This window comes from Camelus bactrianus, chromosome 22 (assembly GCF_048773025.1).
Source record: "Camelus bactrianus isolate YW-2024 breed Bactrian camel chromosome 22, ASM4877302v1, whole genome shotgun sequence".
NCBI lineage: Eukaryota > Metazoa > Chordata > Mammalia > Artiodactyla > Camelidae > Camelus > Camelus bactrianus.
The window spans coordinates 27,774,959-27,798,619 of NC_133560.1; the positions used below are offsets into that span (position 1 = coordinate 27,774,959).

The window sequence follows — 23,661 nt, forward strand, 5'->3', positions numbered from 1 at the left end:
ACACATGCAGAGTAAAAAAAAGCTGAAATTCTTCCCTTGCCATCCCTCTGTCCCTTAGTGTTTTGCTCTTTCTAGGGGTGAGGGTGGTGTGTCTTGTCTGTCTGCGGACCATTTCCCTGTGGGTTTTACATTCATATGTAAGTAGGGCTTTACTGTGGAGCAGCGGGCTCCCTCCTGCTCACGGTTTTGCTCTCCTCCCTCCACGGGCAGCATGACTTGGAGCTTTTCCGTGTCCAAGTGTAATGATGACCAGTGTTTCCGAGCGCTCGTCTGTGGTGGGTCTGTGACTCCATTTCACAGGTGAGGAAGCTGAGGCAAGACCTGGCAGCGTGACCTGCTCGGTGTCACCCAGCAAGTGCAGGAGCCGGCTGCACTCCAGAGTCAGTCCGCTGCCACCTGGTTTTGTCTGAGTACCCTCAGTGGGAGTGCACCACTGTGTTCAGAATTCAAAGGTCCAGAAGCAAAGTGTCCCTTGCACTTCTGGCCTCCAGGCACGGCCCCTTCCTGGCGAGCAGCTTGGAGGCTTGCCTCTGGCTGTTGGCAACAGCTTGGCAGTGTCCGGTCTTCCCACGAGGCCCGGCCGCCCGCCAGAGTCACTGCCTTTTCTCCCACCTTCCTTGTGCACGCAGCACCCTGGGGTTTCGTTTCCTCCTCTCACTGAGGCCCAGAGGGGCAGGGTGACAGGCCCGGGGTCACACAGCACGATGGCGGCAGAGCTGCTTCGGCGTCCGTGGGGTCTCAGGCCCCACAGCCTGCAGTGTTCAGCCCACGTTGCACTGCTTTCCTTAACACGTTAAAACATTTTTTCTTACTTCTGACTACACAGGTGATATATGTTGCAGGGAATTGAGGTCCTCGCTCCAGCCTACTTCCTTGAAGTAACCACTATAAGTAACCTTCCAGAAACCACATTTTTTTCTGTGTGTATGTGTGTGAGAGAGGGAGGGAGGGGAAGAGAGAGAGACACAATTTTCAACTAAATGTCCGTGGACTGTCCCGCGTCAGTACATGTAATCCACCGAGTTCTTCGTGAAGACCACGCAGCGCGCCCGGGCCAGTGCATTGCCCAGTTTGGTTTTTGTGAGTGTGAGAAACCGCTCCAAGAGCCAGGGGTTCCAGAGAACACCACCTGCCCGGAGTGAGTCCTGGCTCACTGCTGGCCAGCCTCGTGGCACCGGGCATGTTACCTGCTTCTGTTTCAGTTTCTTCATCTGTGAAATGGGGGCAGTGGGCAGTAAGAGCGCCCATGGTTCCGGCCATGAAGCACTCATATTAGGTGCTTGGAAAAGTGCCTGGCAGCGGTGATGCCCCAGAGTTCTGGTAGAGTCCAGTCGGTGTCACGTCATTAGCGCTGCTGCCCTGAGGGCTTCCTGAGCGTAGAGACCCCTCCTCGGCCCCAGTCCTGCTGTGAACACATGGCAGGCAGCCATCAGGTTTCTGTTCTGATGTCAGGACAGACAGGTGTGTAGGTGCATTCAGCAGACATGGGTGTTAGCTCAGTGCTGCCCCATAGGAACAAAAGGCATCCCTTTGTCAGTGGAGTGGGTGGACAGAAAACAGACATCTGTCCTGCGGATGGTGGCCAGTGCTGTGATGGGGGATAATGGTAGACAAGGCTCTTGGAGGGAAGCATTTGGCAGGTTTTAAAGGAGTGGGTTGGGGATGAGCCATGAGCCAGTTTAAACTCCATGGGTTGAAGCAGCTGTGTGGCTCGGGGGGGGCGAAGGGTCTGGAGGAGATGAGGAGGGGCTGGCTGAGGAGTGGGGCGGGGGTGGGGTGGGGAACAGGCAGGGGGCGTGGCTGGACCTGACTTGGGGCTGCACCACCAGGCTGTGGCTGTGGGTAGGGGTCACCCAGAGAAGGTGGAGACAGGAGGAAGGTCTGGTTCTGAGCTCTGGCACCCGAGTTTGGCAGTGAATGGAGCTGAGGAACGTCCCTGTGAGCCCCCGTCCTTGCCCGGGGAGTGCTGTGGCTGCGATCCTGCGTCTCCACGTGCCCTCAGGCCTCGCCTTGATCTCTTCCTGGTGAAGACAGCAGTCCCCGTTTCCTGACGGCTCCAAGCTGAGCGCTGTGGTGGTGTTATCTCACCTTCCCCATGTCATTGCAGGCGAGGAGGACGAGGCTCAGGAGGGCAGGCCCTGTCCACTGAGAGGGGCCCAGGCCCAGCTGAACCCTGTGCTCTACGAGGGGGTCACTGGGTGTCCAGCTGCCTGCCAGCTGGCCCCCGCTGACACATGCCCTTAGCTGAGCACCTCCTCCTAGCCTGCAGCCTCGCCACCCTGTGTCCACTCAGAAGGTGATGGGGAAGGTCTGAAGCACCTGCAGGAGTAGGTGGGGTGATGGAACAAGCCCCTGGTAGCCATCACCCAGTTCCCGCCATTGACACATCCAGCCATGCTTAGCCCGTCTCAAACACACTGCTCCTCCGTGGGGGTCACGCTGGAGCAAATCCCAGACATTGTTTCACGTGTCAAGTGTTTCAGAATGTGTCTTTAAAAAAATAAGAATTGCTTTTTAATAGTATAACAGTTCTAGTGTCACGCCTACAAATTAATAGTTCCTTGATCTCAAGGCAGGTGTTTAAGGATCTTCTGTCTGAATCAGGGTCTAGATTAGACCCGTACACTGTGATTCAGGGGTTTGTCTCTTAAGTCTCTTCGAATCTATAGATTTTCCTTCTGCAGTCTCTTTTCTTTGCAATTTATCTGTTGAAGAAGCTGTGCCATGTGTCCCGTGGACAGATGTTGTTTGGTTTCTTCTGGCTTGTTGCCTCTTTTGTCCCTGTGATGTCTGTATGGAGCCCAGTCCTCCACTGGTGTCTTCCCTCACCATTTGAACTTGCATCCGGAGGTGAGATCTTGCTGGGAAGGTGGCACATGGGTCTTTGATGTCTGTGCTCATGATGCTGGCAGAGTTAACAGACAGCGCCTCGATTACCGACCTGTCAGGAGTCACGTATCGGGATCACCTCATTCCTTCTTCACATACTGGCCGGAATCCATTTGTGCCGTTCACCCCTCTTATCTTCTGCGTGCTTACCTACTGGGAAGCAGGGCAAGTACTCCATCCCTCCACCCCCTCTGTTGGTTTCAAGCCCTGCTCCCAGTCTGAACTTGCCGCCAGCCAGAGGGTGTTCGTTTCCTGGGACTCAGATCTGGGCTTGCTCTTGCTGAGCCCCAGCCGCCCCTCCCAGTGGCAGCCAAGGCTCTTCTCTCTGGGTCCCCTGCCGCCACTGCTGTCCACCCTCGTCTTCCAGCTGCAGCCCCGTAGACTCTCGGGGTACCTGGAGAGGACACTGTGGCCTGTGCCACTTCTCCCCACCCCTCACCCTTCCTGGCTTGGCTTCAGCGACTCTTAGCCGCTGTTCTCCAAGCCTGTCACAGCCTCCAGGGGGCCTTACTGGCCCCCTTCCATCCCCGCTGTTGGGTCAGGCTCTTCTCAGTCCTCCCATTTCATTCTCTTGGCAAATATGGAGCGCCTCCCTAGACCAGCACCTGCCGGAGCGCAGGACAGGATACCCACAGCCCCTGCCTCCAAGGGGACACACGCCCACTGTGACGAGTGCCTCCACACATGTGGACGGGCATGGGGCGGGGCGCTGGCTGCACTTAGGGTGTGACTTACCACGGGAGTCGCCTTCTCTTCCTTCACCGGAAGTGGGAGGCAGCTGGCTTGTGGCCTTGGGGCAGCGGCTCGTGGAGCCAGAGCTGCCCTCCTAAGGTGTTGGGCTTCCCCAACGCTTGTCCCAGGGCTGATGCTGGCCAACAGGCGTTGCGTCTCAGTAAGGCAGGAAGACTGAGACTTTCTCCTCACACTTCTGTTTTTGATTTGGGAAGGAAAGCTCTCCCTGGGCCGACCTCACCTATCTCATCACCCCAGACTAGGACACAAGTCCACAATCGGACAAGGGGACCGACTTCCAAGTCCAGTGTAGGTGGACTGGGGTAGAAACCCCTCTTCCTAAGGCCGGGGGCCACTGGGGGAGGGGCCAGGCCAGTGTCGCCTCACCAGCTGGCAGTGGCTCCGGAAGGCCTGCTGACTTGTTTTCTCCGAGGAGGGCAGGGCCTGCAGCTCTTCCACGTGGCAGGCGCACCTTCTACCTTTGTGCCCCGAACGAGGGGCCAGAGTCATCCAAGTGCAGCTGCAGGACCTCGCTCTTGTCCCCTTTGTTCAGAAGCGGGCACGTGGCTGGCCAGGGCCCCAGCTTTGCTGTAGCAGGAGGAAGGCAGGAGCAGCCCCGTCTGCTGCCCGCACTTTCCCCAGGGTGTGGGAGGAAGGGGGAAGAGAAGGGAGCCTGGGAAATGCCAGCGTAAGGGCTCAGCAGCCCTGCCCACCTCCCCACCCTGGCTGACCTGTTTCCTCTGAACTGCTGGGAAACCTCCACTAGCTCTTGTCTCCTAACCTTTTCTCTCCTGTGGATGGCATTTTTAAAAATTGGGGTATATAACTCACATATCAGAAAGTTCACCCCTTTAAAACACATGGCTTTGGTGGGTTTTAGTGTGTTCACATTCAAAGTGTTGTGCAGTCGTCTCAGTTTTCTAGTTCAGAACATTCTCATCATTCCAGAAACAAACCTCGTCCACATTAGCAGTCAGTTTCCATATTCCCCTCCCAGCCCCTGCCAGCCACGAAGCCGCTCTGTCTCTGTGGGTGTGCCTGCTCTGGACGCTTCATGTAAATGGAGTCACACACTCTGTGGCTTTTGTAGCTGGCTTCTCTCACTGAGCATCGTGCTTTGAAGGTCATCCGTGTTGTGACGTATGTCAGTGACGCTCCTTTTTATGACTGGTAACACTCCCTTGCGTGGATGGACCACAGTGGACCAGGATGTGTGTCCACTCACCTGTTGGAGGACACTTGGGTTGTTTCCACTGTCTGACTGTTGTGAATAATCCTGCTGTGGACATAGGTGTGCAAGGTTTTACGTGACTGTGTATTTTCATTTCTCTTGGGTCTGTGTCCGGGGAGACATACGGGTCACATAGTTACTCTGTAACATTTTGAGGAATTCTCATGCAGTCTTCCAGAGGGGCTGCCGTTTTACAGTCCTGCTGGCAGTGCACAAGGATTCTGGTTTCTCCCCATCCTTGCTAATGCTTGTTATTTTCCTTTTTTTAAATAGTTGACATCCTAGTGGGTGTGAGGCAGTATTTTGTGGTTTTGATTTGTATTTCTCTAGTGGCCAGTGGTGTTAAGCATCTTTTTGTGTACTTATTGGCCACTTGTATGTCTTTGGAGAAATTTCTCTGGAGGTTGAGGCTTCTGACCCTGGGGTCAGCTCTCAGCATTGTCACGGAAAGCAGCTGCGTGCCTTCTGTTGGCCGAGAACCATGAGGATTGCGGGACGGGGATTTGGGGAAATGTTTGCATGGGGCTGCACACATCGTTGGCAGGGCCACTTCACTAACGTCTGAGAACATGGTTCTCAGTGGCCTTCATTTCCCTTGTGGAGCCTGCTTTGCCAGGTTCTCTGCAAATAGTAAGTTCATTTCTTTGGGTGACCAGATGGATGAGGAGACAGGCACAGAGAAGCAGGTGAGGGTCCAAGGGGAGAGAAGCAGCGGCCAAGCAAAGCCGGGAGGGGCAGGGCCGGCCGTGGGGCACGTGTCCGCCTGTCCCGTGGCTGCCCCTGCAGCCTCCTGCCCGCCCCTCTGAACCGACTTCCTTGTTTTCTTTGTTTAAGGAGGAGCCGAGGAAGGTTTGCTTCACCTATGACCTGTTCCTGAACCTGGAGGGCAACCCGCCCGTGAACCACCTGCGCTGTGAGAAGCTCACCTTCAACAACCCCACCATCGAGTTCCGGTACAAGCTCCTGATGGCCGGCGGGGTGAGTGCGCCGCGCGCGGGTGGGCAGGCAGCTCCGACATGGCCCTGGCGCTGTGCAGCTTTGGTGCTGGTGGCGCCTTGGACTCCCTGGGGCGCGTCTCCCCAGAATGTGGTCGGGCGCCCGCGACCCTGAGGGCAGGGTGCATGGGCAGCAGCTGGCAGCTTTGGATGGGGCCCAGGTGTCCCGAGTCTGTGCTAGGGTGTGGTCAGCTGTGAATGACTGACTAGTCTCTGGTTATCCCCGGCTTCCTGTTGGCTGTGGTTAATTAGCATCTTCCTCCATGAAGGTGGGGTTGGGGCAGTAATGGGCACGAGGCCAGAGGCTGGTCTGTCAGCGTGGCGAGGTGCTGGAGCCGGTTTTTAACCGGACTGGTGAGGCCGTGCTCAGCCGGCCATCTGGGGAGGCAGCCGCGGCTCTCTGTGGGGCTCCCTGATGATGCGCACTGCTGCATTGCAGTTTTGTCATGTGACACAAGCCAGATTAAAGTGTCGGCTCTCAGAGCTTAGGTCTCCATTGCGAGTTGTGTGGCTGGCAGTCCTGGTGTGGGGGCAGAGTGCTGGGAGCGCGTGGTGGGGCCCGTGGGGGGTGTGGTGGGGTGCTTTGTGTGGATGGGATGCTTGGTCATGGAGGAGCAGGGGCGCAGACTGGACTGTGCCGAGGGAGGTGCAGGCCGAGCAACAAGACACCCCAGAGTCTGAGTGTTTGCCGCAGTACCAGCTGGTGCCTGGGGCAGAGGAGTTGGGCCAGGGGCGTGAGATTGAGTGCGCGCATGCAAGTGTGCGCGCATGTGTGTGTGTGTTGGGGCCAGGTCCACCTCCCCAGTGCATACAGGGAGTTTGAGTTGGATTTCTTTGGCTCTGGGGAGCAATCATTTCCTGTTCATTTAATTCAGTTGAGACTTTTATAAACTTTTAAAAAAAATATGAAAGCAATCATTTATTCATTGCAGAACATTTGATTAAGTTCGCTGCATTCAGAAGATTAGTGTGTGATTCTAATCTAGCATGTGATGGCTGATGGAGTCCAGGAGCAGAACAGGGAGGTGCTGGAATTTACGTAGATACTTGCGCAGGGGTTCCAGAAGAGCTGAGGAAGCGGGGCGGGGCCGCGGGGCTCAGCGCTTCCTCCCACCAGCTCTGCTTCTCTGCTTTAAGTTTGCTGCCAGACCTTTTCCAGAGTATTTCCAGAGGTGTTCCTGGATGTCCCCCAAAGGTTTCATAGTCACTTTTCTTCGGGAGACAGACACCCAGACAGTTTTCCATAGGCCTCTCATGCTCCAGGACCAAAGGACTGACCCCTCCATTCCCCACGTAAAGATGTTTTCCTTGCTCTGAGGAGATGAAGGCTCAGTGTGCATCATCTAAACACATAAAAACTGGAGGGGCGGGGAAGGAGGAGGAGGCGAGGGAGAGAAGTTGGGAGGGCAGGTGCAGCTTGCAGTTTGGGAAGGGCCGGTCCGGCTCCTGCGCAGTGGTCTCTGCTGGGTGCTTTCCTCCCAGTGTGGGGGCGCCCAGAGAGCTGGTTGACTGGTTGGGAACTTTCTCACCCTTTGGGGCTGTGGGCCTTCAGGGCTAGCCCCGGGCCGAGGGCAGAGCCACACGCTGTGGTCTCAGGAGCTGCCCAGGTCGGCTATGGGACGGGGGCTCTCGGTCCCAGTGGGGCTGCCTTTGCCATCCGGTGGCAGATGGCCCCTGGATGTCAATGCTGGAGGAGCCAGAGGAGCAGGCCGTGCTGTAAGTCTAGAGAATTGCTTTCTGTGCAGCCCCTTCGCCAAGGTCACCAGAGTTCTGTTGCTCCTCACATGAGGCCCACACACGCTCAGCAGTGACCGGAGCCGCTTCCCCACTGTACCCGGCGATCAGAGGCCGGCCCTGGGCAGGTGGTTGCCAGGCCCCTCAGCATTGTGTGCTGTCAGCCATTGAACTGCACAGAAATAGAGGCTCCTTCAGTGGCTGAGGATCTGTATTTCTGTCAAGTGGGTCGGGTCCTCGCAAAGCCCGGTGGTGGTGGTGGAGGTGGAGGTGAGGCCACACACTCCAAAGGCTGCCATGGAGAGGAGGAGAGACAAAGGCGTGCACTGTCCTGAAAGTGTCAGTTTAGGGTGTTCATTCGAAGGGAGAGAGGAGAACTTGCTGTGAAAGGAGGAGAAGGTCTGCAGGTGGACGAACCAGGGCCTCCCGGGCTGGGCTCTCAGTCACCTCCTTGCTGGCTGTGGGGTGTGTGGTTCCCCGACAGCATGGTTCTCGGGCACCTGGCAGGTTGTGTGCCTGGTTAAGAGTGTTGTGGTCACACCGGCTCTGATGAGACGGCCTCGGCCTCCACTGCCTTGGAGCCGTGGGGCCCCGGGAGTGAGGGGCTCCACCGCCCTCCTTCCCGCCCGGCATCCCCGTGGCCGGGAATGACCTCAGCCTCCTCAGATGAAAGCTCTGGTTCATTGGGGAGTTCCGCGTTCTCAGGGTTATTAATGGTGCCTGTTCTACCAAGCTAAATGCGTTCTTCTTTTCTTCTTTTTTTCCGTGCGCTTTATTCTTCTGTTCTGTCTCGCCGGGCTGGAAGGCCCCTCCTGAGTGGCTGCCCGCTAGTACTGCTCACTAGCAGTGGTCGCAGCGCCAGCATTTCAAGAGCTTGCGCCCAGCCTTCTCCCCGTCAGTGGGCACCACGGGGGCCTGGCTTGGACCCTGCAGGTGGCCCAGGGATCACCTCCTGGCAGGACCCCCGGCCTTCCTTCTCCAGTCCCTCCCCCGTGCCCACCCCATGCAGTTCTCTCCAGCTGGCTGCTGCGCCGTGCTCCCTGTTTGTGCACCTCACCTGCCCGAGAGTGGACATGGGCTGGTCCCCCAGGATACAGGTGACCCAGTGAAGTCATGTGTGCAGCTCATACAAGTTGCTCACTCTGCCACTCAGCTGCCTGGTTGGGTGTCTGGCTGGCCCCTCGCCTTACCAGCCTGAGCTTCTGGTCTGTGAAGCGCGGTCAGCCCTGGCCCCGGCTCCTCCTTATGCTTCTTGGCCCGCTCTGCATCTTCTCGGCCGGCCCAGCCATCCTGGGACCTGGCTGCTCTTGGCTCTGCACCGCGACCTGCTTCGCTCCAGCACTCAGCACCCAGCCCCTCGTGGAGGGAACACCTTGGATTCTTTTGAGAACATGACGCTCGAGCTCTCCTCTGCTCTCTCCCCCTGAAGGAAGCGAGGCTGGCCTCTGACCAGGCTCCTGCAGGCGGACTTCCTCTTGATGATCGGATTTCCAGCCTGCCTCCTTGCTCGTTGATAACATCTGTCTCTTCTTTATCACTAGGTGATGGTAATGCCCGAAGGAGCAGAAACGGTGTCCAGGCCCAGCCCTGACTACCCCATGTTACCCACAATTCCACTCTCTGCCTTCTCTGACCCCAAGAAGACCAAACCATCCCACGGCTCCAAGGTTAGTGAGGCGGAAGGCCCAGTCCCATGGGAGCTCGGGGGCCCAGTGGAGGGTCCTGGGCTCAGGGCACCCCCTGCAGGCCCCCTCGTTATCCTCCTCTTGGAGCACAGCTCTGTGCTCCGCCCGGCAGTTCTCCGCCGCCGCTTAGTCAGGAGGCTCGCCCTGCTGAGCTGCACGGACCACCAGGTCATTGCAGGCACTTCATCCCCTTCCTCTTGAGGCAGAGAGCCTGCTCCATTCTCCCTCCACTGAGACAGAGGCCCCGAGGACCACTCAGATACAGTCCGAGGGGCTTGCATGGTTGAGGCCGTGGGCAGAGCATTTCTGCCACAGCCAAGATGCCCCATTTGTCACAGCCCGGTGCTCTCTTCTGCTCCAGGCTTGGCTTCCTTCTTTGGCAGCCGCTCTCGGAGGAGAGAGCTTACTTGGGGGAAGGGCCAGGAGGAATGACATGGGTGAACGAGCTGTTTCACCCCAAGAAGAAGCATCTCACTGTCTTGTCTCAGCCTTGGCAGGCCGACGGCACTCTGCGCCCCGAGACCTCCCTCTCAGCTGTCCCAGAGTGGCCTCCAGAGCCCTTGGGATGGTGTCGCAGGGGACATAGAGGCTTATGAGCCTGCATCCTGTTCCCTGCAGCCGTCTACACTGCTCTGAGTCCTGGAGGCCGAGCCCCATCTGGCTTCCAGGGCAGCTGCCCTGTCGTCTGCCACCCACCCTGCCAGTTTATCCACTTCTCATCTTTGTAGTTTTCTTGTTTCACCTGCTATTGGATGTTAAGGGCCTAGGGCACCCTCACTGGGACAGGTTGACCTCTTGGGCTGCCTGATAGCCTTATGCTCATCAGCCACCTTGGAGGAGTGCCACGTCACCCAGGCAGAATCTTTCTGGCACTTTTCACGAGGCCACTAGCTCTCTGAAATCCTCAGACTTCTCTGACTTCAGCCCTCTGGACGTGTGAGGCCAGAGTCTTCAAGTACAGTGTGCAGCTCCAGGGTCTTCCCCATGCCGGCCTTCTGGGCATGTCTTTCCCTGAGTCTCGTGAAAGTTAAACGGGAGAAAAATTCTTACTAGCGATCTTGGCAGCTTCTCTATCGGCCACCCACGGTTTTTGGCATTCCGTGCAAAATAGGAAGAGTGGGAATTGCTGTCTCTTCTGCACACGTCACTTGCACGCCACTTAAGAGATGCCCTCCCTGGTGGCGAGGACACTCCAGTGGCTGCTCTGGCATCTCTTGCTGAAGGTCTTTGAGACCCCTGGGGGCCCCCAAGCTGGTGGACATGTCTGCCAGGCTTGGGAGGCCTGCAGGCAGGGTCCTCCGTCTCCATCCTCCCCGTCCAGCATCTTTCCGCAGCTCCCTGGGCGCTGTGACGTAGGGGCCCTGCGCAGGTTTCTCAGGTGGCACAAGCAGGTCCTGCTCTGCCGACAGCTCTCTAGCAAGCCTTCTCTGCCTGCTGTTAAGTCCTGCCCTCTGAGTCATCAGCCCTTTCCTCCCGGTGAGGGCCTTCCTTTGGGCACTGGCTCCTTCCCTTTGATGGGTTCTCCGCTGCCTAGACCTGAGGAGTCTGACTGGCCGGGCCACGTGCTCCAGGCAGGAGGGCGGGGAGGGAAAGGCTGGGTCCTGGCAGGGCCTCGCCCAACGTGATCCCCGGGGCCCAGGGGCTGCTGGAGTGCCTGGCTGCTCTGGCCTGAGTTGGACCCATCCCTGGTGGTTCTGTCCCCGCCCCACAGCCCCCTTGGAGGGTAGTGTGGCAGGCAGGAATTGGAACCTCCTAGGAGAAGAGGGACCCCTGGAGGCTCAGTGTGAAGGTGGCTGTCCTGCAGCCCCTGGACTCATGCACCTGTAGCCTCAGAGAGCCCTGCTTATTCTTGTCTTACATGAGCCAGTGGCCTGGTGGACCTTTTTCCAACACTGGTTCTTAGCCATTTTGGGTCATTGACAGCTTCGAGAATGTGACTGAACATCTACATTGTGCTTGAAACTTAGTATGTGACTTGAGAGAGCCCTGCTCCAAGGCTCCTGCTTTGGGCAGGCCCTGGGCAGCGGCGGCAGCTCGGTGACCGGGGCTGGGGGCCCAGTGGGAGCTGCGCTGGGGGCTGTGGGCGGACGTGCCCCTCGGGGTGCTCCCGCTCCACCTCTTGGGACTGGGGTCAGCTTTTGAGGCCTAGGAGGCCCGTGGGCCCTGTGAGAAGAGGCCAGAATTGCCTGGGGTGGGGGGGTCTCTGCTTTTGGCCTACCTCCTTGGGAGAGCAGCTTTCTGGGGAATGGAGCCCCCAGAGGCTGGCCCCATTCCACACGCCCGCCCCCGGGCTGTGCCCTTCTGGGAAGGGTTGCTGGGGGCTCGCGGCATAAGCAGCCTTCCCACTGCCGTGGTGATGTGAGAGCCACGTGGGGCTGTCCTGGCACCCTGGCGCTGGTGGGGCTGTGGACTTGCAGGGTGACTGGGATTGAGCAGAGCAGAGGGAGGGTGCTGGCTGTGCTGTCATTCCCTGTGGCTCTTCACCGGGTGGGTCTGTTGCTGGACCCTCTGGGAGCTGCAAGCAGGAAGCAGAGGCCCACGTGCTGGGTGCTCTCCTGGCTCGCCCGCCCCACTGGCACTGGGGCTGAGCTGGTAGAATGATGCTGCTTCAGGGGAGCCCCTGGCCAGCACTCCCCTCATGGGCCACCTCTGCGTCTGGCTTCTGTTGGTTCCCTGGTGAGCTTTAATCTGGGGAGCCTCTGGGCCCAGCCGTGCGCCGTCCGGTACATTTGGGGGCAGAGTCCTTGGCAGCTGACAGCAGCAGGCAACTGTCAGTGGCCCTGGGTGTGCGGCGGGGTAGTGGTGCGTCGTTGATGGAGATGAGGCCCATGAGGTAGGGGCAGGGGGAGAGTGGCCACCACCCGCCTCGATTGCGCGCTCGCTGTGTGCCAGCCTTGCACCATCGCCTGGTGAGGTGGGTGCTCTTTCTCTGTTCAGAGGAAGCATAGGTGCACAGGGTTGGAGCCCCCAGACTGGCCTTCCTGGCAGCTGGAGCAGGGCTGCCTGCTGCCTCTGTCCCCAGTGGGAGCTCCACGACCTGGCTCACCATCAGCACCAGAGTCCGGGTTCCTCAACCCTCTGAATTTCCGAGACAGAGATCCTGGAATCGTGCACGTTTTAGAACAGCTGCCCAGGCAGCTTCAGTTTCAAGATGTCTAGGAGCCATTTGTCCTATGCAGTGCCTGGGACTCCAGCAGGCGCTCAATAAATGCTGACTGTGGATATCAAAGAACTGCAGTGTCCTGGTGTGTGTTGGGGCCTGGCCAGAGCCAGGCCATCCAGGCTGGGTGGGGGCCACCTGGCGAGGCACCAGGCTTTGGTGGGGATAGAAGAGGGGGCCTGCCTGCCAGCACTCCCAGTCCCCAGTGCCATGGCAGCCCCCCATTCCCCGGGCCCCGCGGGAAACTGCGAGGCGTTGGAGTGGGAGTGGGTAGACGTGGCTTGCCTGTCTCATATCTGACTCACCGTGTGCTCTTCTTGAATCCCTCAGGGAATGTCAGTTCAATTCAGAGGGGAATCTTAGCCTGCAGTCGCCTGGGACCTGCTGACACTTCCTAGTAGTTTAAAGGGACAGCTCCATTTAAAACTCTCACCTGCTGCCTTACTTTTTCGCTTTATGGAAGATTTTCTCTAGCTGAGTCTGAATCAGGTGGATTATACTTTGTAGGGGTCGGGGGAGGCGGAGCAGGGTCGCCGCGAGATGCCATTTGACCGTGTCCCCCTCCCACCCCGGCATTTCAGGACGCCAGCAGGGAGAGCAGCAAGGCCTGCAAGGCCCACAAGACGACCAAGGAGCACCGGGAGCGGCCGCGCAAGGACTCGGAGAGCAGAGGCCCCTCCAAGGAGCCGGAGCGCGAGCAGGCCAGGAGTGCCAAGGATGCCGCACGGAAGCTGGGCGAGGGCCGGCCGCCCAAGGAGGAGAAGGCCCCTCCGCCCAAGGCCGCATTCAAGGAGCCCAAGATGGCCCTGAAGGAGACCAAACTGGAGAGCATGTCCCCCAAGGGTGGCCCCCCGCCACCACCCCCGCCCAAGTCTTCCAGCAAGCGGCCAGCTGCCGCTGACTCACCCAAGCCCAGCGCCAAAAAGCAGAAGAAGAGCAGCTCCAAGGGATCCAGGAGTGCCCCCAGCACCTCACCCCGCACCTCGTCTTCCTCCTTCTCAGACAAAAAGCCGGCCAAGGACAAGGGCAGCGCCAAGGGGGAGAAGGTCAAGGCCGAGAGCGAGCCCAGGGAGATCAAAAAGCCCCCAGAGGTAGAGGAGTCCAACTCAGAGGACGAGGCCTCCTTCAAGACCGAGGTGAGGTGGCGCCTCCCCCACTTGCCCTCTCCCCCACCCGCCCTCATCCTCCCTCTTCAGGCCCTGGGCTCCCAACTGCTCTGCGTGGCTTTGGACAAGCCTCTGCTGCTTGCTCAGCCTCAGTTTCCCATTCTGTCAGGTGTGACGAAGCTGCCTCATGAGAACTCTGGGGACGGTGCTTGGGGTAGAGCATGATAGTTAGGGCCCTGGGTTCAGAGCTCTCTTCCTTGGGCAGTGCCCTGCATGGGCCAGGGTCTCACTGGCCGCATGGGGGTTGGAGTGGGTGATGGTGTCTCACTGTCAGCCCCTTCCCTGGCCACCGCAGGTTCCATCAGGGCACCCCCTCCCTACACGAGTAGGGTGCCCCTGTGCATTGTCATCCCACTCTCCATGTCAGGGAGCCAGAGGCCCTAGGCCCCTCCTGCAGCAACATTTCCACATGGCTCTGAAGTTTGCCATCAGGGTTGGCTTGAGCTACAGAGGAGTCAGTAGCCAGGTTGTTGACTGACTCAGGCACCAGCAGGATGCCTGGTAGCCAGACCTCACTGGGCCATGCATGGCCATGTTATCTCTTGAGTGCTGTGTTTGGCTTCTGGTGGTCGGAGAACAGGGACCTGGACAGATGGATGGATGGATGGGTGGGTGGATGGATAGGTGGTTAGATAAATGGATGGATGGGTGGGTGGATGGATGGATGGGTGAATGATTGATTCCCCTCACCTGTATCATAAACCCCTGCTCTCAGTGGCCTTTTATGGTTCCCAAACTCATTCACTCTCCAAGGCAAAAGCTCCCAGCATTGCTGCTCAGAGCTCGGAGACTTTGAAAGTGGTTCCCAGAGATGAAGCCAGAGGTGGTTTGGGTCAATAGCACTGATGTTTTGAGTGTGTGGCTTCCAGGGGACCCTTGTTGGAGGTGGCTGGGGGGTGAGAGTTTGGTCATGGGTAAACAGTGCATCCTCACTGGCTTAGAGACATACACGGGGCTGGCAACGCCACACACTCAGTGTTTCTCGCAGCCAGGAAATGCTGTCTGCTGTGAACCTGGAGACGGCAGGACCCCAGGACGTCTCTCTTATTTGGAAGACCCACAGTTAGTCCAGGGCCATCTCAGCCACCCACTTGGCTGCTGGAAGTTCGTTGAGTGCTGGATAGTGCCCTGTCTGGCATCCTTCTCTCTCTGCTCAGACCCGGAGCTCTGGGCAGGTGCCCTTCCCTCCTGTCCACCTCAGGCGCTTCCAGTTGAGGCGTTTCTGCGCCCAGGTCTGATGCACCTGCATTGGGAAGAGGTGGAGGCCTCCCTGCGGCCCCCCCAGCTGAGCGGCGGCGCACCAGCCATTGGGCGCTGCTGCTCAGAGTGGGCTGGCTGCGGGTCCAGTGTCTGTGGCCTTGCGCGCTGCTGTTCTGGGATCACTCGAGGAAGACTAGGGTTTTCTCCTGAATGTGGGGGTGCATCCTGTGCACAGAGAGACTTCTGAACGGTGAGCCTCAGCCACTTGAGCCCTGCAGCTGGCAGACCCGGGCACCAGCAGGGTGCCTGGGTTCTCTAGGGCTGCTGGACGGTGCCTCGCATTTCCTAACCCTGGAACCTCGGCAAGGCACAGACGTCTGCGGTGAAGGAGGCAAGACAGCCTTCCAGACCTGGGCCTCCCCTGCCCTCTTGGCTGCCTGAGGCCATGCCACGCTGGAGGCCAAGTGGGGCACACCGCCGGAAACCTCTGCCCTCTGTGTGGAACTGGGGTCTCCTCCTCCCCCTCAGCCCTTGGAGGGGCTAGGCAGCTCCTCGTCTGAGTCCCTGGACTGAGCCCCCCAGCTCCTCCCACTGCTTCTCCTTGGCCCGTGGGGTTTCTGACAGTTGATCCTTTTCAGTCACGGGCCCAGGAGAGCTGCCTCATGTGACCTGAGCACTGGCCCACGTCAGGGACCATTTCCAGATTCCCTCCCCTCACCGTGCACCTTGGATCTGTGTGGAAGGAAAGGGGACACGTGTAGCTGCGAAGCCCACCTGGCCTGACCTGTGCCATCTAGGACGGCGCTGGTACTCCTGCCCTAGGCCTTCCGGAGTCTGCTGGCCTGAGCCTGCATGCCTGGCGGCCTCCCCAGCGAGTGAGAGCCCTCATGCAGACGCCGGGCAGGATGAGCCTGGGCTTCTGTCCGAATTCTGTCCCAGAGGCTGGGGGCATGATTGGCACCGCCCTCTGTGGGCCAGCGGCTGATTCACACCTGCACTTAGCAGAGGCTGGCAGTTTACAGTTGGGAAAACTGAGGCTTCAAAACCAGGGACTGCTTTAACCAGTCGGTGAGAAAGTCAGGGTCAGAACCCAGGACCCCTGAGCCAGAATAAGAATGTGGATGTGCCTGCAGCAGTGGCAGTGTGGCTCCAGGCCCCACCAGGCACATAGTTGGGGGTGAGGGTCACGCTGGTCTGTGTGGACCCCCACGTGGACGTGGTTGATGGCAGTCTAGGCCAGTTTCCTGGGCAAGGCTTCCCAGGGAGCACCATTTGCCATGTGAAGGTAGCAAGTAGGGGATGCCAGCAGGGGTGCGTGGAGGGGCCTGGACCGGGTCTGGTTAGGCTGCAGTAAACCCGAGAAAAGCAGCGCTCTGTCCGCAGGCAGCCTGACCCTTTGCTGGGCCTACTGAGTGAGGGGAGACCTGGGCCTTCTTAGCCCTCTTTCTGGTGGCCGGGGCTGCCCTCGGCCCGTAGACCCTCAGGAGCAGCTGTCTCGAGCCCCAGTGGATCAGGGGCCCCTGTGCTGGGGTCTTCTCATGTGGCATGTGCCGGGACTGAGCAGACGCTGCTGGGTGCCTCTGCCTGTCTCCTGGCCTTTCCATCCAGCCTTCCCCAGGTGCTCGAGCAGCCTGGCTCCCCCAGCGGTCCCCGAGACCAGGGCTCGGACAGTGCCTGGGTACACTGGGCCAGCAGGCTCTCTGAACTGACACCCATGTCCTTCTGCCCATCGGAGCCCATTCTTCCCCGGCCCCAGGCCCTTGGCTTACTCTGCTGCACGTGCCTTTGCCAGAGCCTGTTGGTGTCTGCCAAAGCCTGGGAGCAGAGGCCGCCCTGTTCTGGCTCAGCTCTGGACGGTGAAGCTAGAGGCCTCTTCCCCGTGCAGGCCTCTGAAGTGGGAGCTGCCGCCCCAGGCATCTTACCCCCTGTATTAAGGCCTGGGGTCCTAGTTTGGGCTTTTACTGCCCCCTGGTGGCTGAGTCAGGGTGGCCGGCTGTAGGCAGGGAGGGAGATGGGACCCGCCCTGGGCACAGTAGGGTGGGGCAGGGAGTCCACCCTGTCCTGTAGTGCTTGTCATGTGCACATACACCTGATACCACCTCAGGGGCACCCGGTGGCAGGAGACAGCTTTTTGTCACAGCTGTCCCAGCCTCAGGACAAACTGAGGCAGAATGAGAAGCCAAGTGTCTGTACCCACCTTTCCTGTGTAGACCCTCCAGCTGCTCACTGCCCACACTGCTCTCATGGCAGGAAGGCCGGGGCCAGAGGCCTAGAGCAGCAACAGACACGCTGCCCGCTCCTTGAACGGGCAGAGGTGTGGACTAGAGATTCAAGTCCCTTGGGAGGGAAAAAAGGTCATCAGTTGGCGATTTGACCACAAACCAGCTGTGCCCTGAGGGTGGGGGCAGAGGTGGACTGGGGATCGGGGTCTGAGGGGCACTGCCTTGGCCTGCGGTGCTGGGTTCTGGCGTTCCAGTGACCTCTTGGGTGCGCACCTGGGGTGTCCTGCCTGGTGGTCCCTGCTGCCAGAGGGCATTTGTTGTCCACTCCTTTTTCTGTGGACTGAAAGATGATTGTTGTCCTCTCTCCCTGCTGCCCTGTTGTGGGGTGAAGTCCGCCCAGTCCAGCCCATCCAACTCCAGCTCCAGCTCTGACTCCAGTTCGGATTCTGACTTTGAGCCGTCCCAGAACCACAGTCAAGGTGCGTACGGAGAGAGGCAAGGACAGGGTTTGTTTTAAGCGTACCGGGAGTTTCTTGTGGAAAGGCTCTCCCACCCTGGAGGCTAGCGAGCTACTGGGGAAGTCAGGGGTTAGTGGGGAATTTCCTGAAAGAAAAGCCTGAGCCTGCCCAGACTGGGCCTCCGACATCCGTGTCCAAAGGTTTGTGTTTAGAAGCGAACTGGGCACAGGTCACGTGACAGCCACCCTGTTGTGCAAAGTCCCGCTCCGTCCGGTGGTCTTTGGTGTCCATCCCCGGAGCCCTCAGCTTTGCCCTGTCTGTATGACAGGGGCTTTGAGCTGGGCTTTGTGGGTCTGTGGAGAAGGCCCCCCGTCTGACTTGGGCCCTGAACGTGGCCAGACCCCTCCTCTCCGCTCCTCTTGGACAGAGGCCCATCTGGCCAGCACAACACCCTTTTCTCGGCTGCCCCACCCCAGCCCGGCCCAGCACTGCTCTCTGTGGATGGGCTGGAAGTGCTCTGCTCCTGCGGCTCCAGCCCAGGTCCCCGGCAGCCTCCATTACTGCTTTTTAATCTCCAGGCCGTCTGGGGTGCTTGTGGCAAGGGGTCACAAGGCCCACTTGGCTGCCCCAGAGCAGGGAGGGCTTTCTTCTGGTGCAGTGTGGGCCTGGACACTTCCAGCCTGTTGGATGCCGGTTTGAGAGGGCACCTGGGCCCCCAGCCTAACCGACCCCTGCCCACCCTCAAACCAGAAGCACTTCTTTGAGTGGATTGGACTGAGAGTTTCTTCCATGGCCTAGAATCCCTTTTCAGGGGTTGGGGAGAGCTGGGGGAGGCGAGCATGTTGGGGACAGGAGTGTCTGGCCTGAAAGAAAGACACACAGTCCTGAGGGCGGCTGGGGGATGGGGTGCTCCAAGCCCACACTCTCTCCAAGGGTTCTTATCTGTGAGGAAGGGAGGGGGAACCTGCAGTGAGGGATCACGTGACCCAGGTAATTGAGGGCTTTGTGTCCCTCTGTTGCCTTGGTAACAAGAATATAAACCAAGATGCCGTCTGTAGGGGACTGGAACTGAGTGCCTCTGGAGAAAGGGGAGGACGGTGGGCCGTGAGCAGCAGAGGGGGCTGCCAAGGGGCTGGGCAGGCCCAAGGAGGGGCACAGGTTGGCGGGGGTGGGTTCTGTGGCCCACGGTTCGGGCCACCTTGCCCTTCTTGGCCGGGGCTGGTTCGTCCTGGCTACAGGCAGAACTCTGACCCCAGCACTTGGAGCAGAGGAGGGCTGCTCCTTCCCTTTGCAATGGAGGGGCCCTGTGTTCCTGTCTCAGGCCAGGGGCTGGAGGCCTGCGAGCAGGGCCAGGAAGGTAGGAGCAGGGGAGCCAGGTGTCCTTTAAGAAGGGGGGTAGTGCGGGGGCAGTGCTTGGAGGTGGGCGGCAGGCCCCACCTGGCCAGAGGGACCTCTGTGGTGAGTTTGCATGGGTGAGTTTTGGGGGTTGTGATGACAAGAAGCACCACGTGGCTCGGGGGTAGAGGGGCTGTTGGGCTCAGGCAGAGCCCTGACCCACTCCTTTTCCCTCCTCCCTGTCGCCCTCCCCAGGACCCCTGCGTTCCATGGTGGAGGACCTGCAGTCCGAGGAGTCTGATGAGGACGACTCTTCGTCAGGCGAAGAGGCCGCTGGCAAGACGAACGCAGGGAGGGACTCCAGGTGCCTGGGCTGGTGGGGCGCGAGCGGGTGTCGGGGCACTGGGGCGGCTCTGCCCAGCCCTGTTGTGATTGATTGTGGGGTTGCCAGGAGGCCAGGACAGGGAGTCCCCGCGGTGATGGGGAGCATTGGAGCCCACCAGGTGGTGCTCTGCCTGGGTATTGAGGTGGGTCTAGGGGCCTGGTCCTCTCCTGTTTGGGATGTTGAGGGGGCTGGTCCCTCTGCTCTTGGGCCAGGAGTCCTTTCCCTCTTCCCCACGTGTGTGGCGTGGGGCAAGGACAGACTGAGAACTGTCCTTAGACCCGTAGACATCCCCTGTGGGGAGCAGTGGTGGCCACCCGCTGGCCTAGGGCAGGCGCCATGTGGCCTTCCCCCGGAGTGAGGTGAGCGGAGGCACCTCCGTTGGACACCCCCAGACCTTCAGAGTGAGCCCACTTCAGGGATGGCTGTGCTTTCTCAGCCTCCAGCCCAGAGCAAACGCTGCAGAAGGGCAGGCCTGGGTCAGCCAGCCGGTCCGGGTCCAGCCCCTCCTCCCCATGGGGCGGAGCCCCCTGCGGCCCAGAGTCTCTTTTAAGATGGGCTGGTCACTGGGTCTGCTCCCAGCGCGCAGGGAAGGCACTCACTGTGGGGAGGCATGGGGCAGTGACTCTGAGGCTGGAGACCTTGAGCATGGTCCTGCTGGATGTTTGGCACAGGGAGCTGAGGGGCTGGCCAGCCTGCATCCTGTTCTCCACATGGTGGTAAGGGGCCGAACATCCCAGGACCCTTAGCCCCTGTTCTAGGGGTGGATGTGGGCCTGGGAGGGGCCGCTGGGGGGGGGGGGGCGGCGGCACATCCATCGTCAGGGAAGGGGCCACATGGGCCCTGACGCTGGCGCCACAGCTCCTCGGATGCAGGGGCCTGGGTCCGCCATCACCCCCAGCTGCTGCCTGGCAGATGCAGGGCAGTCTGGCTACTCCTGGGCCTGGCTGACGCAGTAGTGTCGCCTGGGCAACAAGGAGACCGACTGCCTGCCTTTGCGCCGATGCTCTGCAGCCCAGGGGAGGGCTGTTCGTGGGGAGAGCAGAGGCCCCGCAGCCCATCACATTGTGAGGGAAGTTTACTAAGGAAACGGTCAATCTCGGGGGTACATAAGACAGGGAGTCCCTCAGGACCGAGGCTTCCCGGCACTGCCTTCACGATGAAGCCTGTTTCAGGCGGAAGGAGGGAGCAGCGGGCGGGATTCGCCACATTGTGGTGAGGTGACAGCTGTCGGGCTCCCCTTACCGGAGTGAGGAATGAGGGGTCCTGGGCAGAGACCCTGCCTGAGGGCGCTGCTTGTGGCTCCCCAGGAGTTGGGTTGGGGGGCAGCTGGGGAAGTGCTCCCTCTGTGCCCCCCTCGCTGAGCTGCGAGACGTTCTGGAAAAGCTGAAAGGAATGGACCAGCATGTCTTGTCTGGGTGGAGGGCAACATGACCAGGGAGGAGCGGCTTTTAGATTCCGGCTAGCTGGGGAATCTGAGCATCCAGCGGCTGTACCTTCCTTCCTGCGGGGGTGGCACCCCGGGCGCTGCCAGAACCCCGCGGATGCTTCCCAAGACCGTGAGCCTCGCAGCCGCCGCAACTGGTGTAGCTCTTGGTGTTGGTGGCGCGTGTTCAGTAGAGAACTTTGAAGGCCCAAGTGGAGAGGGTTCCGGGTGAACAGCAGTGGGATATGGGTCCTGAGGTCCTGAGAGGCGGACGAGCACCATCCAAAGGGACGGGTGGTGGCCTGCACTGCCTTCAGCCAGTCGAAAGCAGGTGGCGGAGGTGGACACCGCGAAGCACGCAGTGTGTGGTGCAGCTGATCCCGAGAAGCCGGCGGGAGCCCCAGGGAGCTCCCTTTCCTTTGTGAAGGGCAGGCGCGCTGGAACGGGTTCACCCCGAGAGAGGGGCCCGCGCCTCGGAGAGTGATGACTGTGAGTGGCCCTCCCTGTCCACTCCTCTCAGAGAGGAAGTCCAGGCGGAGACGAAGACCCAGCCTGGGCCCTGCGCCACCAGGAGGCGTGGAGTGAGCCAACCCCAGACACACCGGTTCCGGGTCCGGGCCCGGGCCCTGCTGCGCCCCATGGCGTTGGGCTCCGGTGCTCGAGTGACTGTCCTGCAGGCCGCTCTACCCACGCAGCAGTAAGCTCGGGACCCCAAGCCGATCTGGCTTGCAGTGGCCCAGGAGAGCACACCAGGGCTGCAGGGAGCCCCACGGGCCCCGGGCCTGTCAGGGCACGAGTGCTGCTCTTTGGGCTCTTTGCCCTTGAAGGCGCCTCAGGCGTGTTCTTTCCTTTTTTCTGAGGTTGGCAGAGCTGAGTGCAGTTGGTCTCCAAAGCTGTAGGGGGAGTGCTGGGCATATGCTTGGCCCAGGGAGGGGGCAGGCACTGAGTGTTATTTTGGAGAGCCCCTGACCCAAAGCCCTGGAGTGGTGTTTGCTGGGTGGGGGCTGCTGGATGTCCCCAGAGCAGAGGGCGGAGGAGGTCTGACGAAGTCCTCGTGTCTGCGTTCAGGCTGAGCTTCAGTGACAGTGAGAGCGATAACAGCGCAGACTCATGCCTGCCCGGCCGGGAGCCCCCTCCACCCAAGAAGCCGCCCCCGCCCAACAGCAAGGTAACACCCTGGAGGCAGGGCTGAGGGCGGGGCCTGGGGTTCTCCAAGGATCCGAGGGTGAGGTGGGTGGGCGCAGGGGGAGGTCAGTTCTGCGCCGTCAGCCGGGGGCTAGAGGGAGGGGCGCGGAGGTGCGCTCATGAAGACCTGGTTCACTAGCAGGCGTCAGGCCGCCGGAGCCCGGAGCCCTGCAGCAAGCCTGAGAAGATCCTCAAGAGGGGCGCCTACGACAAGGTGGGGGCTCAGGCCGTCATGGGCACAGGGTGCGGGGTGAGGGGAGGGTGTTCTGGAGGGCGGGGCCCACCGAGGGGCTGAGGCTGCCCTCTGAGCACCCATCTGCCACCCAGGCCTACACGGACGAGCTGGTGGAGCTGCACCGGAGGCTGATGGCGCTGCGGGAACGCAACGTGCTGCAGCAGGTACTGGCTGGAGCCCGCCCGCGGCCCCGCTGAGGGCACAGCATCCCAGAGAAGTCCCAGGCGGGGTGCCCCTGAGGCCAGGGGCTGCCAGACCCCCTTTGGCAGCCCCAAGGAGCCACCCTCCCTTCTTTTTGAGGGCCTGGTCAGGGCGGGGCCGCCCCAGCGCATTACCCTGTCCCCTGAAGTCACTCTGCCACCACCTTCCAGATCGTGAACCTGATTGAGGAGACCGGCCACTTCAACGTCACCAACACCACCTTCGACTTTGACCTCTTCTCTCTGGACGAGACCACAGTGCGCAAGCTGCAGAGCTGCCTGGAGGCTGTGGCCACATGACCCTGGGCTGGGTGCCGAGCCCCCGTCCCCGGGGTCCTGGGAGGCTGTGTCCGGGCCCCGCCTTCCCTCCTCTCTCGACTCGCCCACCCGCAGCACTGCCTTAGTGACCGCCCTGTCCTCGGCCCACACGGCCAGCTGCACTTTCCTTGTCGGGAGCCCGGGGGCCGAGGGGGGCTGGGCCGGCGCTGCTGCCCCCTGACACTCAGGGGCCATCACCTGGGCCCCCCCTTGGAAGTGGCTTGTGTTGAAGGCAGCATCAGGCCTCACTCCCAAAGGGGAAGGAACACGCCCTCCAGTGGGGGGCCTTGCTCTGCCATGGGGCGTGGGGCACAGCCTCACTGCCCAGGCCCCGCTGAGTGGCTGGGGCACTGCTTCCAGTCTCCCCAAACGGTTCAGAACACACCCACCGCGCCCCAGGACCGGCCCGGCTCGCCCTCTGTGCAAGCCGGACACAGTCCCCTGTTGGCTCACTGTGCTGGGACTCCGTGCTGTGTAGCTCTCTCTCTATTATATATATGTGTGTGCACTGTAGGTACCAGAGCGGGTTCCGGGTGTGCGTTTCCGTGGCAGCAGTGCACGTGGGGGGTGGGGGGGTGTAAGGTGGGACTTTAGGTTAAGATGTCTCCACTGGTCTTGTCATTGGGCTGAAGGCTGGGCCGGAGCGCCAGCGGGCCCTCTCCAGGTGCAGGGAGGAATCCTCCCTAGGTGGCTCCAAGGACACTCCTCCTCCCGGGCCAGTGAGCACGACGACGGGGCGGCAGGGTCCCAAGCGCCCCAGCCTGCGCTGTCGGCCGCCTGGTCAGACCGGCGCTGTGTGCAGGAGCAGGCCTCCGGGCTCCAGCCAGCCGCAGGCCGTGACTGTGTTGGTGTCCGGGTCTCCTCCTCCTCCTCCTCCTTCCATAGGATCCTCTTCCTCCTGTTGACTGAGTCTTCGAACTTTGAAAAAAAAACGAGCTTTTGCCAAATAAGACGGGATAGTTTGTGGAGTTTTTTGAGGAGCGTCAGGACTCAGAGCCAGCCCCTCGTGCCTGGGCCCTGGCCGATGGCAGGCCCTCCCACCCCTGTGGTTCACGCCGGTCTGGGCCAGACCCAACTCCTCGCACGCCTGAGACTCTCCAAGGGCCAA

At 60.4% G+C, this 23,661-nt stretch overlaps 1 protein-coding gene across 3 annotated transcripts in view; it reads left to right on the forward strand.

Annotated features, from left to right (window-relative positions):
- The window catches only part of MLLT1 (MLLT1 super elongation complex subunit), a 56,865-nt gene extending 33,654 nt beyond the window's left edge, over positions 1–23,211 (forward strand). Inside the window, exons 4-12 of one of the 3 annotated variants that reach the window (XM_074350970.1) lie at positions 5,687–5,830; positions 9,123–9,248; positions 13,008–13,562; positions 17,406–17,493; positions 19,063–19,171; positions 21,684–21,783; positions 21,940–22,014; positions 22,128–22,199; positions 22,407–23,211. In XM_074350970.1, the coding sequence (XP_074207071.1) occupies positions 5,687–5,830; positions 9,123–9,248; positions 13,008–13,562; positions 17,406–17,493; positions 19,063–19,171; positions 21,684–21,783; positions 21,940–22,014; positions 22,128–22,199; positions 22,407–22,535 (1,398 nt within the window). In that variant the 3' untranslated portion in view covers positions 22,536–23,211. The remainder of the gene's footprint in view (positions 1–5,686; positions 5,831–9,122; positions 9,249–13,007; positions 13,563–17,405; positions 17,494–19,062; positions 19,172–21,683; positions 21,784–21,939; positions 22,015–22,127; positions 22,200–22,406) is intronic. The other 2 variants (XM_074350971.1, XM_074350972.1) reach the window with 2 other exon arrangements.
- Positions 23,212–23,661: the final 450 nt, after the last annotated feature.